This window comes from Limulus polyphemus, unplaced genomic scaffold (genome assembly GCF_000517525.1).
Source record: "Limulus polyphemus unplaced genomic scaffold, Limulus_polyphemus-2.1.2 Scaffold788, whole genome shotgun sequence".
In the NCBI taxonomy this organism is placed as follows: domain Eukaryota; kingdom Metazoa; phylum Arthropoda; class Merostomata; order Xiphosura; family Limulidae; genus Limulus; species Limulus polyphemus.
The window spans coordinates 81200-94604 of record NW_013666398.1 but is presented as its reverse complement, the minus strand read 5'-3'; the positions used below and the strand labels follow the sequence as shown (position 1 = coordinate 94604).

The window sequence follows — 13405 nt, the reverse complement described above, 5'->3', positions numbered from 1 at the left end:
CAATCATACTTTTTTGGTCATGTGACGAGTAAACTCCACCTCTAATCAAAAAGTCTGAAGGGAGACGTCTATATCGTACTCTAACGCGCACACGTACGACTTCTTTCTAAGACTTCGTGCACGCGCTTGCCTAGATCACATGCACGTGCTCATCACGCTAGTTTGTTAAACAGTGCTGCACCCTGTCGGGTTATTGTTTTTTGAATATTATGAGCGTTTATATGGTATGAAATCTGCAGGTATAAGATAAATTGGCCCATCATTGTTACAACGATAGTACACTGATATTCGGTATGAGAAAGAGCCTCAACGGACTTGGTAAGTAAGATATAAATCTGGTGCTCGTACTAGAAACTACAGTAGTAATAATGGTAACAACAACATAATTCTAGTTACATTTTTCATTTGTCACATAAAATTTGGATACAAAATTTCTTTTAGACTTGTATTCCTGGAGTTAGTTTAAAAATTACTGGTAAGGTAAGAGTGTGTTTTACGTAATATAATCCAAATTTAAAAGCTGCTTCTTCTTTACTTTTCTTCTTTCAACTAACGCTATTAAACCAATTGCTACAGAGAAATTAAAGTTTTTCAGACTTGTTTCCGCATACTCTAAAACTACAGCGAATTTTGTAATGTAAGAATTACCTAAATAAGCATCTTAAAATAACAAATAAGTTTTTTATTCTGAATTTGCATTTATAGAGGTTTTTCTTCTTTTTCTTGCGCTTGTAAATAATTGTATGTCTCGACAAAGCAGGAACTGACTTGATATTTATGGACTTCGTGTATTCAGACTAACTTATCATTTCCGACAAGATGTCTGTCTCCACAGACCCTTCAATAAGTGGAGCCACCTTGTGTGATGTTTTATCCAGTATTTGGTTATCAGCACTGGCGAAATAAAAGATATAGATTAACAAATATTTGTAGGTGTGACAAGGAAAAATTAGTTAATAAGGAAATTATTTACAAGTTTATTTTATATGATTTACGTTATGTATTATATTCCTTATTCATCAATACGACAATTAATATCTCTCTAATCATGTAATTACATTCAACGATATAAGCATATTAACAAACTTTGGCTTTTTAGTGTAACGTTTATTCTGTCCAGTGGACACAGATGAGTGTACAAATCTAGGTTTACTTGCTAGGTTTTGGTAAAAATCACAGAAATGTTTTGTAACGAATTTAAACAACATGATATTTTTGATTTTCTAAAATTGGCCATTTCATCAACTGTAAATTGATGTTATAGTTTTAATTCTATGTTACTGTTCTCTCATTGGAAACTTAATTCATAATTTGGGTTGTTACATGCCTGATTCAACTTGATATACAGACAAAATCTAGCATTACAAACACCAGGTATGTACGTGAATCTTGTTATACGAGAGAAACAAGAGGGTAAAAACTGAATTACAGCTTTCTTGTTCATCAGTTTACCATCTTCTTGTTGGTAATTATGACGTTAACAAGTGTGGAAACATGGACGATGTTTATGTCTTTAGTCTGATAAGGAGTGTTTTTGTTTTTTCATGAAAATTCTGTTTACAACACATGTCGAGGCTAATGGTCCTGTCCTGACTGCTGCTAATGTAACTGATTATTATTAGGTTTATTCAACCGGTGTAATATAGCGGCAGAAATGGAGGGTAATATCAAATACCACGTTGATAGCCCGAGAGCTTTCGGAAAACGCTCGACTTATCAGGTTTCTCATTTTTTCATATATTTTTTTTTATCCTGCGTGTTTCCATGGTAAGTCAGTTATAAGGTTTTATAAGCTCAAAGCTGACTGAGTAATTCTAACGATACATCATATGTAACTTTTAACTAACACTATATGCAATTAATCATACATTGAGGAATTCCATCACGTGGTGGAAATCGAGTCGGACGTAAAATGTGTCTCTGAATGAGGAGTGACAGACATGACTATAGTCTTATTGCAGCTGCCGAAACTTAGTCTTTCAAGTGCATGCAATGTTGTGTGTCTAACGATAGTTCTTCTTGCGAAATCAAGTTATAATGTATCATCTATAAGGTAACAATGAGAAAAAAAAAACATTTGGAAAACATGATTTTAACCTACGTTAAAAAGTAGTTTACTTTAAAGTTTTAAAACGTAATTTTCTATAAAATATTGCTAAGTAACTTGCTGAGATTCTTAGTGAATAAATTAAACCCAAAGCCTTAACACGGACTTTGCTACAGAGTTACAGCAATATAATGCAACATATTAACAAATTACTTGCTGCAAATTACAATTGATTAACCCAGAATTACGGTAATTCACTACATAATTTTAATGAGTAATTTGCTAGAAAATTACACCGAGAATGTTTTATAAAACTGAAACCATTAAATCCAAACTCTATTAACACCCTATAAAGGATTAATAGCATTTGACATTTTGAATCTCAACAGCACTTTATGTGACACGTGGTTAAGAGGGAGAGTACAAGGCTCGAGCAAAGCCGCCCCTAAATTAGAGCTGCTGACCAGAGGAGATTTTGCATTTGTATTCATTTAAAGCGAAGCTACTAAGGCTATCTGCTTCAGTCCCTAATTTTGAACTAATGATCAGAGGGAAGGCAACCAATAAATAGCATCCTACAACCTATCGCCCACAGTAAAGGATTCACTGTCATTCTTATAATGCACCCATAACTTAAAGTACGTATAATATTTTGAGGTATCGCACGGAATCGGTCACGGCTCGCCAGCTCCGAAATCCAGAGCTTTACCATAAGGCCATCTTGTCCGAAATCCAGGGCTTTACCATAAGGCCATTTTGTTCGAAATTCAGAGTTTTACCATAGGGCATCTTGCGTCCTCTGACCAGAAAGAAGGTGACTATTTAGCAACACCTGCTGCCTACACGATTAAAATTAATCGAGTAGTGAGACTGTCTGTCACTGTTATAACGCACTCACTGCTGGAAGTGAGGAGTGTATTCTACGGTTCTAGGTACGCTAATCATTAACCTCCCAGTGGCACAGCAGTATGTCTGCGGACTTACAGCGCTAAAATCCGGGTTTCGATACCCGGGGTGGGCAGAGCACAGATAACCCATTGTGTAGCTTTGTGCTTAATTACAAACAAACAAACAAGCTAATCACTACGCCATGCACGGCCCATTAGACGAAAATATATCTGCTAAATTCATACGTGTTTACAAATGCGTGGCTTGTTATCTAGATCTAAGCCAGTTATATGTAATTTTAGTTATAGTATAGAGTGTGGTTATAGTTTTGGCCGATGTAAGTAACATCTTTAAATTTGAAGGTTATATTTTTTGCAAACAGACTTCTTCAAATAAACCGTGCTTGGTTCCCTTGGAGACAGCAGCGTCTACACAAAGTTTTATAGCAACTTATAGAATTGCGTTTATTCAAGTCATGAAGGAAGCCGATTACGGCTTTAGTTATAACGTACATGGTTGCGTAGAAACGCCTTTCGTGTGAAACAATACAATCTTGGAACTAATGAAGAAAAAAGAAACCTTTGTGTCAATTTTTTAATTCATATTACAGTTTAACTAAGCTACAGACCTCTGTACGGGGTTGAATGAAGGATATTTCATTCACTAGTTTTTGGCTAAACTTATTTCTTTAAAAGATACTGTGCTAATATATGTACAATATACAAAATATAATGTAAAATTTTAACAAAGAAAACCACAAACAGAAAAACGATGATATTTTTTTCTCGTTTCATCTTCTATATTAATGTTTCTAGTATAACAACTGGTTAGTATAGACAAGACAACTTAGGCCTTGAGATTTACAAAGTATTACAGCATTCATCATCTAATGATATGGGAATTACAAAATAATATTCCTTTTCTGTCTACCTCTGGCATAATAACATCTAACAGTGAACAATGAGAATAAAAGGTTTGCTAACATAGGACGTTTTAACAGTTAAGAATGGCACAAATAAATTACACTTCACCGTCTTACTTTTGTTCACACCATAACCGTTGTTATCAATTACGTTCTAATATTAATAACGGTTCTACCACAAGCTGTCTTCACAGCCGGCCTGAAGAGTCCTGGTATTAGATGAAATACTTTGTCGGCATTGGATATAGTAGATATAGTGTGATTGACTTATTATTATACATTCTTCTTTACTTTCACTCAGAAGTTCTTGTTGATAATGTAGGGTGACGTAAGTTTTGCTGTCTGCCTCTAATCCATTAACAGTACAGGCAGAACAAGATAATGTGTACCTCGCCATCCGTCTTGGGCGTAAAAACATTCAATAATGACGAATGAAAGAAAAATAAGTATTTCTACCTGTCTTTAATAAATATGTTTAATATATATAGAAATAACAAGAGAACATTGCTCTTTTTTATATATCACTACCAGTAACTTATTATTAACTGTGGTAGAGCAAGTATTTATGGAATTACAGAAATTACAGATCTAACGCAACTTTTCATATTTCTATCAATATGCGAGAAAATGACAAGTGAGGCATATACTATTTAAAAACAAAACATCTCATATTTTGTATACTAAAGCACACAGTAAATTAATAATTATCATCTTCTGGCAGTGAGAATACTGTTGAAGGTACCGTGAACATGGTGTTATTGGTAACACACGAATCTTACTGTTTGTCGGCAGAGGGGATACTGTTATAAGCCACGGTGGATACTTTTGAAGGCACCATAATGTGTTAGCTCCTTGGTGAACCTCGTCTGGTTTGCAACGCACGAACTTTGTTATTTATTGACAGAGGGGGATATTATTGAAAAACGCAATGCTTTAGCTTCACAGTGAACCTGGTACTGTTGTTAACTAACCTTTCTATTTATTCACAGAGGGGATATTATTGAAGGCACCGCAATGTGTTAGTTCCACAATGAACCTGGTGTTGATGGTAACACACGAGCTTTAATATTTGTTCATTGTTGTTGTCATATAGAGTGAGTGCAAACAAAGGATCTGGATGATTTTATTCATAGATGAAAACAACTTTAGTTTCACTTAGTCACAATGATTCTAACTTTCAATACCAGGGAATCAACATTTATACTACTTCGAGCTATCTAGATACGTGTAACATTATTCATAAAAATAATAAATAACACAATTAGTTTACTGGAATGAAAAGAGAAGTTAAGAATATATCTATTTACAGCATATATTTCATTACTTTTAAAAACATATCACACTTATCTTACATATAAACTTACATTTCCTATTGTATTTATTTGTGTATGTTCACTAAGTTTCTTTATTACGTTATTTAAAATTAAGTAAACCAGATTAAGATTAGTGAAAATTAATTTTGAAAACAACCCAGGGTAGTTTTAATGTGAATTAACATATTTCTGTCTAATGCAGACTAGTAAGAGTGAATTACATAAAGCGAGATAATACACGTCTATTTTTGTCTTAACTCTGATTAATTTGAGTATATTTTTGACATAATGCAGATTAAGAATCGTACAGATCAAACAGAGTTGTCTTTAGGTATCATATTCGCTACAGTGAATGAAATGTAGGCTTAAGAAGAATCAAAAGGATTTGAATTTTTTAATATAGTCTAGATCTACTTAAGTTAGATATAGGTATAACAAGGATAGAAAAAGTTGACTTTGTAGATATAAGAAGCCTTAGCAAGAGTTGAATGTAGACACAACACGGATCGGAAGGAGTAGACATTTGGTATAACCCAAGTTAGTGTAATTTAAATGTAAGCGAAACACGGTTCAGGAAATGACGTTAGTTAAATTAATAGAAATTAAAATTATAAATTCCTCGAATAAACAAATGTTTACTTACAACGTGAACTTCAAACGATCATGATGGTTAAAGAGTCCAAGAAATTAGAGAATAAACCAATAAAATATTTGTGCTTGTTGAATAAATACAATAAATAGAACTTTATACAAACGTATATTTATGTATGTGTATAGCTTGTTTGCAAGAGATACTTGCGTATTTGTATTAATTATGTTAATTGTTGGGGACAAATATTCCATCAATATACTTATGTAAGCATGAACGTTTGCACGAGTACTCATTACAGCTGTGCCATATTTGCTATGAACACTTGCTATAAAACCAATTCTATTCCTTTCCCTTATTACTGTGGTCAGAACTTGAATAGTGACCTTTAACTCGGACCCTAATTAATTTTCAAGGATATCCACCAAAAGTTGGATGTTATCAAGAATATTACACTTCCTTAAAATAATGAGATCTCGCTATAGGCAGTGCGGAATCGGAAGCATTAAATGATAAGTTGTTAATAAGTAGTCGGGAAAGGACTGGAGTGAACCTGCATTACCCCGCGAGATATGCTATTCACGTGCTTGACATCGGAAGTGACGTGTTATTGTAGTTATTGTAGCTTCTTACTTAAGCCGTCACTTCCGGTTTGTATCCATCAGTTTCCGCTATAGACTCCCACCTTTAGCAAGGCGTCTCTGGTTTATGATAACAAAGGAAATAGTGTGTTTCCTCTGTTTACCACCCTACTGCTTTCGTCGAGGAAGTTATATACAGTTAAGTCTGGAACGATTCATTGAGAATTGGTAGCTTCATTTCATAGATTTACACTGAACAGTAACTGTCAATAACTGTTATACTAAACAGGACCTAACATCCTTGGCTTCATATCGATATTGTCAGGAACAAAAGAAATTAGTTATTTTATGTTAAATATCACAAAGGCAGACATTGTTTGACATAGATCAGCTGGTTCGTAGTTGTTAATAATCGTTTGTTTGTTTGTGTGTGTGTGTGTGTTAATTAGTTAAGTAAAGAACTAACTGGCAGTCTGGAAATTCCTACAATGTTACTGACAAGTCGTTTTGGTGACGTGAAGTATCTTACGATATTGTTGTTTTTTTTCTACAAATTATCTTGTTACTACTTAATTGGTTACGTTAGTAACAAGTACCATGAGAACCATTATGTTAGTTATAGGAAACACTTGTCTTGGTGATACTGGAATTCTTAAGATGTTGGATATGTTAGTAATTTATTGACTGGTTATAAGACAACTCTTGGCGATATTTAGGGTTAATCCCACTTTAGATGCACAGTGTTTCAGATTCCTTCCTTACATTGGAACGGCAATACGCAGAGTCTGACCGAATAGTGGGATTTCTCCGTCACTCTTATAACGCTCCCACAGCTTTCATTGCGAAGCGCGTTTTTGCGCCAATGAGCTGTGAAATATGAGCACCCACTCTTCTTTTAGTTATTTTTCTAGTTCGCATAGAGAATAAGCTTAAGAGACCTGAACGTTCACCGAATTCTAAAATTAGATATATTTTGGGCAATTTAAAATAAGTGCTTTTAATGAAGAAGACACAAAAGGTTGCCCGTTTCATCAGTGATGTAATCAGACACGTCCTACAAATGGTATCACTAGCAAAAGGACATCTGGTGGGAGAAATATGATCTTTAGAAAAATCAAATAGCTGGAGCAATCTCACGACAAATCTTGATTTTTCAGGTCAGCATATAGAAATACAAACATGGGATTGTTGCCAGTCTTATTGAAGACCTGTGTTTATAACTATTTTGAATTTTAGACTAATTTTCATCTTAGTAATAAAAAACTTTACTTTTTATTGATTACAAAATTATTATTTTTTTTGCATTGAACCTAAATCGTTTATTTCTAATAGAAACGATCTTTCCAACTTCTGACCACGAGAGCGGAACTTCAACTGTCCCTCTATACGAAGGGGCCCAAGTGGTGGGCGATATAAACAAACCAGAATCACATCTGAGATTGAAAACACTCAACCATATCCAGCATAGCATGAGGTATGGTATATAAGTTATGAAAAATTATTTTTCTAAAAACTTTTAAGTGGATCTGGTATAAGTTTTATCTGAACGGGTTACGTATTTTTATAGTTCTTAGTATGCTGTCCATAATTTTAGTTTTTACAAGAGTATAAATTTACAGTTTGAAATTAATTAGTTAATTATTCGGTTTTTACAATATAAGATCTGTAAACATTTTAGTTCTGGCCATAAGTTTCCAGCCATCCGAGACTTATTATTAAAGTTTAGAATTAATTTGTCTTGAAATAAAACCGAAAGAAAACGTCGCGTCTACGTGTGTCTTGAATATATCTAAAAAACAAAAAACAAATTGTTATTCATAGTTCTTTTTACATTTTAAATAGAACAGTAACTAATTGGTACGTGTTTCAGTATTTCTTATCTCTTTTATATATTCTCAATAGCTCTTTCACGGTTTGTCTCTTCAGTCGTAAAGTTTTGGGGTAATCTGGCTAATAATTCTTTTTTTTAACGCAACATTTTCTTAAGAGGTATTTATTGACGTCACGAGAAGAAAGATGAAAACATAAACTGGTCAAAACAATCTCTGACGTAATGTTAAAAACACTGTCAACTCAAATTTCTGGCTGATCAGTTCCCACCTTTCAACAGTCGGTACGCTTTACATAAGCAAGCCTTAAGCAATGTTTATTTTACTTGCTATTTTCCGTCAGATTTACTATATGAAAATTGCAGGCCATAGTCTAATACATCTACTTCTGATACAGTTTATATTTGTATGAATAGCAAATATATATTAGTAAACTTAGTAAGTGTGTTTGAATAATGTTCATGAAATGTTTTTAAACGTTCATAGTCCAGATAAATCACTGACTTGTGTACAGGATATATGAAATGATTGTATATTATTTAAATGCTGATTATAATTATACATAAATTCTTAAAACTTCTCCCTTTTAAGTACTTCAAATACTAATGGATACTTGGGATTTATCTAGCTTGACTCATTTCAAAGTCTCAGATACTTGGGATTTATCTAGCTTGACTCATTTCAAAGTCTCAGATACTTGGGATTTATCTAGCTTGACTCATTTCAAAGTCTCAATAATTATCGGAAAATATTGAATTTGATAAACATTAATCAACAATTTATTTAGTTTTACTTTAAGGATATTCTTTCTTTATACAGGTTAACTGACCAATTGAGTACAACATCACGAACAAATCCAGAAGACGCTGACTACCACGAAAAGGAATACAAGTGTGACCAGTGTCCCAAAATTTTTCATTGGAAAAGTAATTTAATACGCCACCAGGGGGCACACGACGATTCTCGTAACTATATGTGCGAAAACTGCAATAAAGTGTTTACAGATCCCAGCAACTTGCAGCGCCATATCCGTTCTCAACATATTGGAGCACGTTCTCACGCCTGTCCAGATTGCGGGAAAACATTCGCAACATCTAGTGGCCTGAAACAGCATATGCATATCCACAGCAGTGTAAAGCCTTTTCGGTGTGAAGTCTGTTTGAAAGCATACACACAATTTTCTAATTTGTGTCGACACAAGAGGATGCATGCCAACTGTCGAATGCAAGTAAAATGTCATCGATGTGGTCAGAGATTTTCGACGGCTTCTTCTCTGTCTAAGCATAAGAGATTTTGTGAAGGGAACAGCTTACAGAATGGTAGTAGTGTCATACCCGAACAGCCCAATTATCTTCAAAACACAGAAATGTCAAATAGTTCAAACCTAACACCTACATCACTACCATTCTACCCCAAACCGTGGTTTCCAAATTATCCGTCACCTGTTATGGGTTACCCTATGTTTCCTATGGCATCAATATCACCCTTTCATTCCCTGTTATCTAGCAACCAGCTGTCAACAGCATTAAATACTTTTCATCTTAACCAGCTTCGGGCATATAACAGTATTTCTGGAGGAGAGCCTGTCTTAAGTCAACATGGGTCCTCTTCTGAAGGCAAATACTCCAAAATGTCAGAAGATCAGAAATCAGATAAAGAAGATCTTCTAATGTCTCAAAACGAAGACGATGAGGAAGAAGAATTCGAAAACCTCTCTGATGAGAAGAAATCTTCCTGGAGATCTTACCCGAAAATTCAAGAAATTCGTGAATCAATTGCTTTCCATAAAGGATCTCAAGAAGCCAACCATTTGAACATTCCTAGTCAATTTCACTTTTCAGAGAGCAACAAATTGGCATTAGAAGAACATGCGTCAGAGCCTTGTAACTTGCCTTATGATTTAAGTAAGTCTTCTGTTCCTAAAGAAGAGAGCGGCAAAAAGGAAGATATAAAAGCGATTGACGAACCGCTCGATCTAAGAGTAATATCAAAGAAAGATATTCTAGATGGTTCTAAAAACAACACGGGTGAATCAGAAAATGAGGTAATAGATTCGAAAAAAGAAACGCAACACATAGAGCCGAAAAAAAAATTTCAAAACATATTATTGACAAATGGTTCTACATCGCCTAATACTCGAATTCAAGTAAAAGCTACCAGCCCATCTCACCAATTAAAACCTGCAGCAACTGCTATATCTCAATTTTCAGGTTTGTTGGGAGGTCCATCTGTCGGTATTCCTTACCGAGGCCCATTTTTCAATCCTGGTTACACAAATGGTACTTTTAATCCTTTCAGTTATATTCCATCATATTTCACACCAGGAAAAAGGATCTTGGAAGAAATGAACCCTTTGCTCTCTAGAAAACAAAAAGAACGGTATTCCTGTAAGTTTTGTGGTAAGGTGTTTCCCCGCTCTGCCAATCTCACTCGCCATCTTAGAACGCATACAGGAGAACAGCCGTATAAATGCCAGTACTGTGAGAGGTCATTCAGTATTTCTTCCAACCTCCAACGTCATGTTAGGAACATCCACAACAAAGAGAAACCGTTCAAGTGTACACTGTGTGATCGTAGCTTTGGACAACAGACTAACCTGGATCGACACTTGAAGAAACATGAGTCGATGTTATTCGACGATTGTTTTAAAGAACTAGAAGAAGATGAAGAAATGGTAGAAGTAGAAGATTCCCAGACTATTACATGCACTCCCGTGAACACCGTGAAATTAAGAAGACAAGATGAAGGCGGCGATCCATCAGAATCTCCCTGCTCCATAAACTCTGAAGAAGAAGACGAAGAACTTCATACTTACAATGACCTACACGAGAACCAAAGTACTCCAGTCATAGGCATGCCAAGCCCTCAGTATGATATTAAACTGAAAAGTGGTCCATCTTCTATAGAAACGGTGTCACAATCCGAAACCACTCCTGTCAGCAGTTCTTTTCTGCCCAACATATCATGGTCAGTGGTCACTAAGGGTACAAATGGTGTCCAAAAACATTTTACTAACCAAGATGTTGAATTCACAACGAAGACCCACAAAGAGGTGCCTTACACAATGACTGGGAAGAACTGTATGGTGATGGTTTAATCTACAAGTACAGAATTGTCTCTCACTAATTTATCTTCTTTAATACTCCTACATGTTCTAGTGAGGTTTAGTCATGAAATAACATACTGCTAACTTAAAAATAATTATTATCACCTTGATATGTTATGTTTCCCACCAAATTATCTTTCTGTGTATTGTCCGTTCTTTAGGAATCTTTAGATATTTGTAGTTACTTAATTTCTGAGCCATTTAATGTACAGGAGACAATATCCTAAACTAATCATGAGTTGTTTGTTTTTGATTGGTGTTCATGTAAAAGAAAATATCTTGTTTGGTTATTCTTCCAATAAATAACATAAATTGAGTAATTTTGTATTTTTTAATTAATGCAAACCATGACTACGTGCACAAAGTTTTCTGACATAATAAGGATTAATTATGATTTGAACACAACTTATATTTTTTAATAAAGATTTTGCTTTGAAGTGACATTATTGTTAGTTTTCGATACTACATTCTCTAAATCTATATAAATACAAAATATGCATGTAACCTTAATGTTTTCAGGCCATTCGTAATATTTTTACTTTTAAGACATTTACTTGATACACAATTTATATGGAGCCAAGTTTTCACAATAACTTTATTAGTTTTAACATTCAGAAACTTAAAACTAAAATACGAACGATTGCCTTATTTTAGATGTTGAATAACCTGTTTTAAGCTTATGCTTATTTTGTTATTTAGCAAATCTCATCTTTGATTTTTGTTCATTATGAAAAATATATAATAACACCCGCTGTACAGACATCGCGCAACATAACGTGCTGTCCTGTACCTAATACAACACAAAGTATTGTACACATTATCAAGCATACAGTAATCTATTCTATATAATACGTAGTTTACTTTGTTCCATATTTTCAATACATCATCGCCTGCTCTAAATTATTCAATACAGCAACTGCTGTACAAGTTATCACACAATTGTTTTATAAAAACTTCTTTATAAATTATCAAATGTACAGCAGTCACCGCTTTATAATAACACACTTTGTTCCACATTCTTAATTCAGTACTACCTCTTCTACAGCATTCACTACCTGCTGTATAGATCTTCGGTGATACAATATTTGCTAATGTGATCCTAATATTAATAAACTATTAACAATAATCGTATACATTTTTATTGGGTTTCTAACCCTATACAAGGCTTTTTTTTGCATTGAAGTTTTGTAACTTAATTATAATAAATCTCTATCGTCATACCTGCCCCTGACTGAAGCCTTCATTAAGTGATTTATGGAAAGATGACTACAAAATTAGTCGAATTATGTTAAACATTGAATCCATTTTTAAGAAATTTCTTTGCGATTTATATCCATCACCTAATATCACTTTGTGTCTAAATGAAAGAGAGTTGATAACCGATATTTTAAAAACAGTTTTAAAATGACATAAATAAACTTACGCTTTTTACATGGAAATCGAATACATTAATTAGAAAACATCCTTTCTACTTAACAATTCCCTAATCCAATAGAAAATAAAACGAGAAAAAACAGGTACTTTGTTGCTTTACGAATGAAGTTAAATTATTAGCAACTTTTTAACACAATCACATAGCGGTGAACCCAACAACAGTGTGTAGTTTGTTTGTAATAAAGCACAATGGGCTATCTGTGCTCTGCCCACTACGGGTATCGAAACCTGGTTTCTAGCGTTGTAAGTCCGAAGACATACCGTTGTGTCACTGGAGCCCCACAACAGCACAACTATAGTAATGAAAAAGAAAACCCTTCTTCCCAACTACATCGTAATGATAGTATAATTAATTTTTATCAGTAAAATATTCGTTTTGGATAAATTAGGTTTTCTACGAATATGACGCGCAGTTAGTTATTACTTATCTAAGCTATGTTGATAATGCTAAGCGTGGGCGTAGAAAGAGTTTCTAATAGATGGACACTTCCCAAGATAACGCAGTTTTTTAATGTTAAATTCATATTTTCGACTTCACAGAGTGGTTTCATAATCATGTTTGTCTCTTTCATTCTAAATGTTTTTAAATACATGTATTTCCCACGCTTTCTACTATAACTATTATATATGAATTTATAGCTTTTATAACTAATCTTGATAAATATCAGAATAAAAACGCCATAGATTTGCTGAGTT

The 13405-nt window shown here is 34.0% G+C and overlaps 1 protein-coding gene across 1 annotated transcript; it reads left to right on the top strand.

The window, feature by feature from the left end:
* The first annotated feature begins 92 nt into the window (after positions 1–92).
* LOC106460529 (MDS1 and EVI1 complex locus protein EVI1-B-like) lies at positions 93–11595 on the top strand. Its single transcript, XM_013920247.2, has 3 exons — positions 93–318; positions 7673–7814; positions 8989–11595. Exons 1-3 carry the CDS (start codon positions 294–296, stop codon positions 11264–11266), a joined length of 2445 nt encoding a protein of 814 aa, XP_013775701.2. The 5' UTR covers positions 93–293; the 3' UTR covers positions 11267–11595.
* The last annotated feature ends 1810 nt before the right edge of the window (positions 11596–13405 follow it).

Excerpts from the sequence above, each read along its gene's own strand:
- LOC106460529 (XM_013920247.2), top strand. The coding sequence starts at position 294 with ATGAGAAAGAGCCTCAACGGACTTG. Across the intron at positions 319-7,672 it reads AAAGAGCCTCAACGGACTTG|AAACGATCTTTCCAACTTCT; the intron begins GTAAGTAAGATA and ends TATTTCTAATAG. Across the intron at positions 7,815-8,988 it reads CATATCCAGCATAGCATGAG|GTTAACTGACCAATTGAGTA; the intron begins GTATGGTATATA and ends TTCTTTATACAG.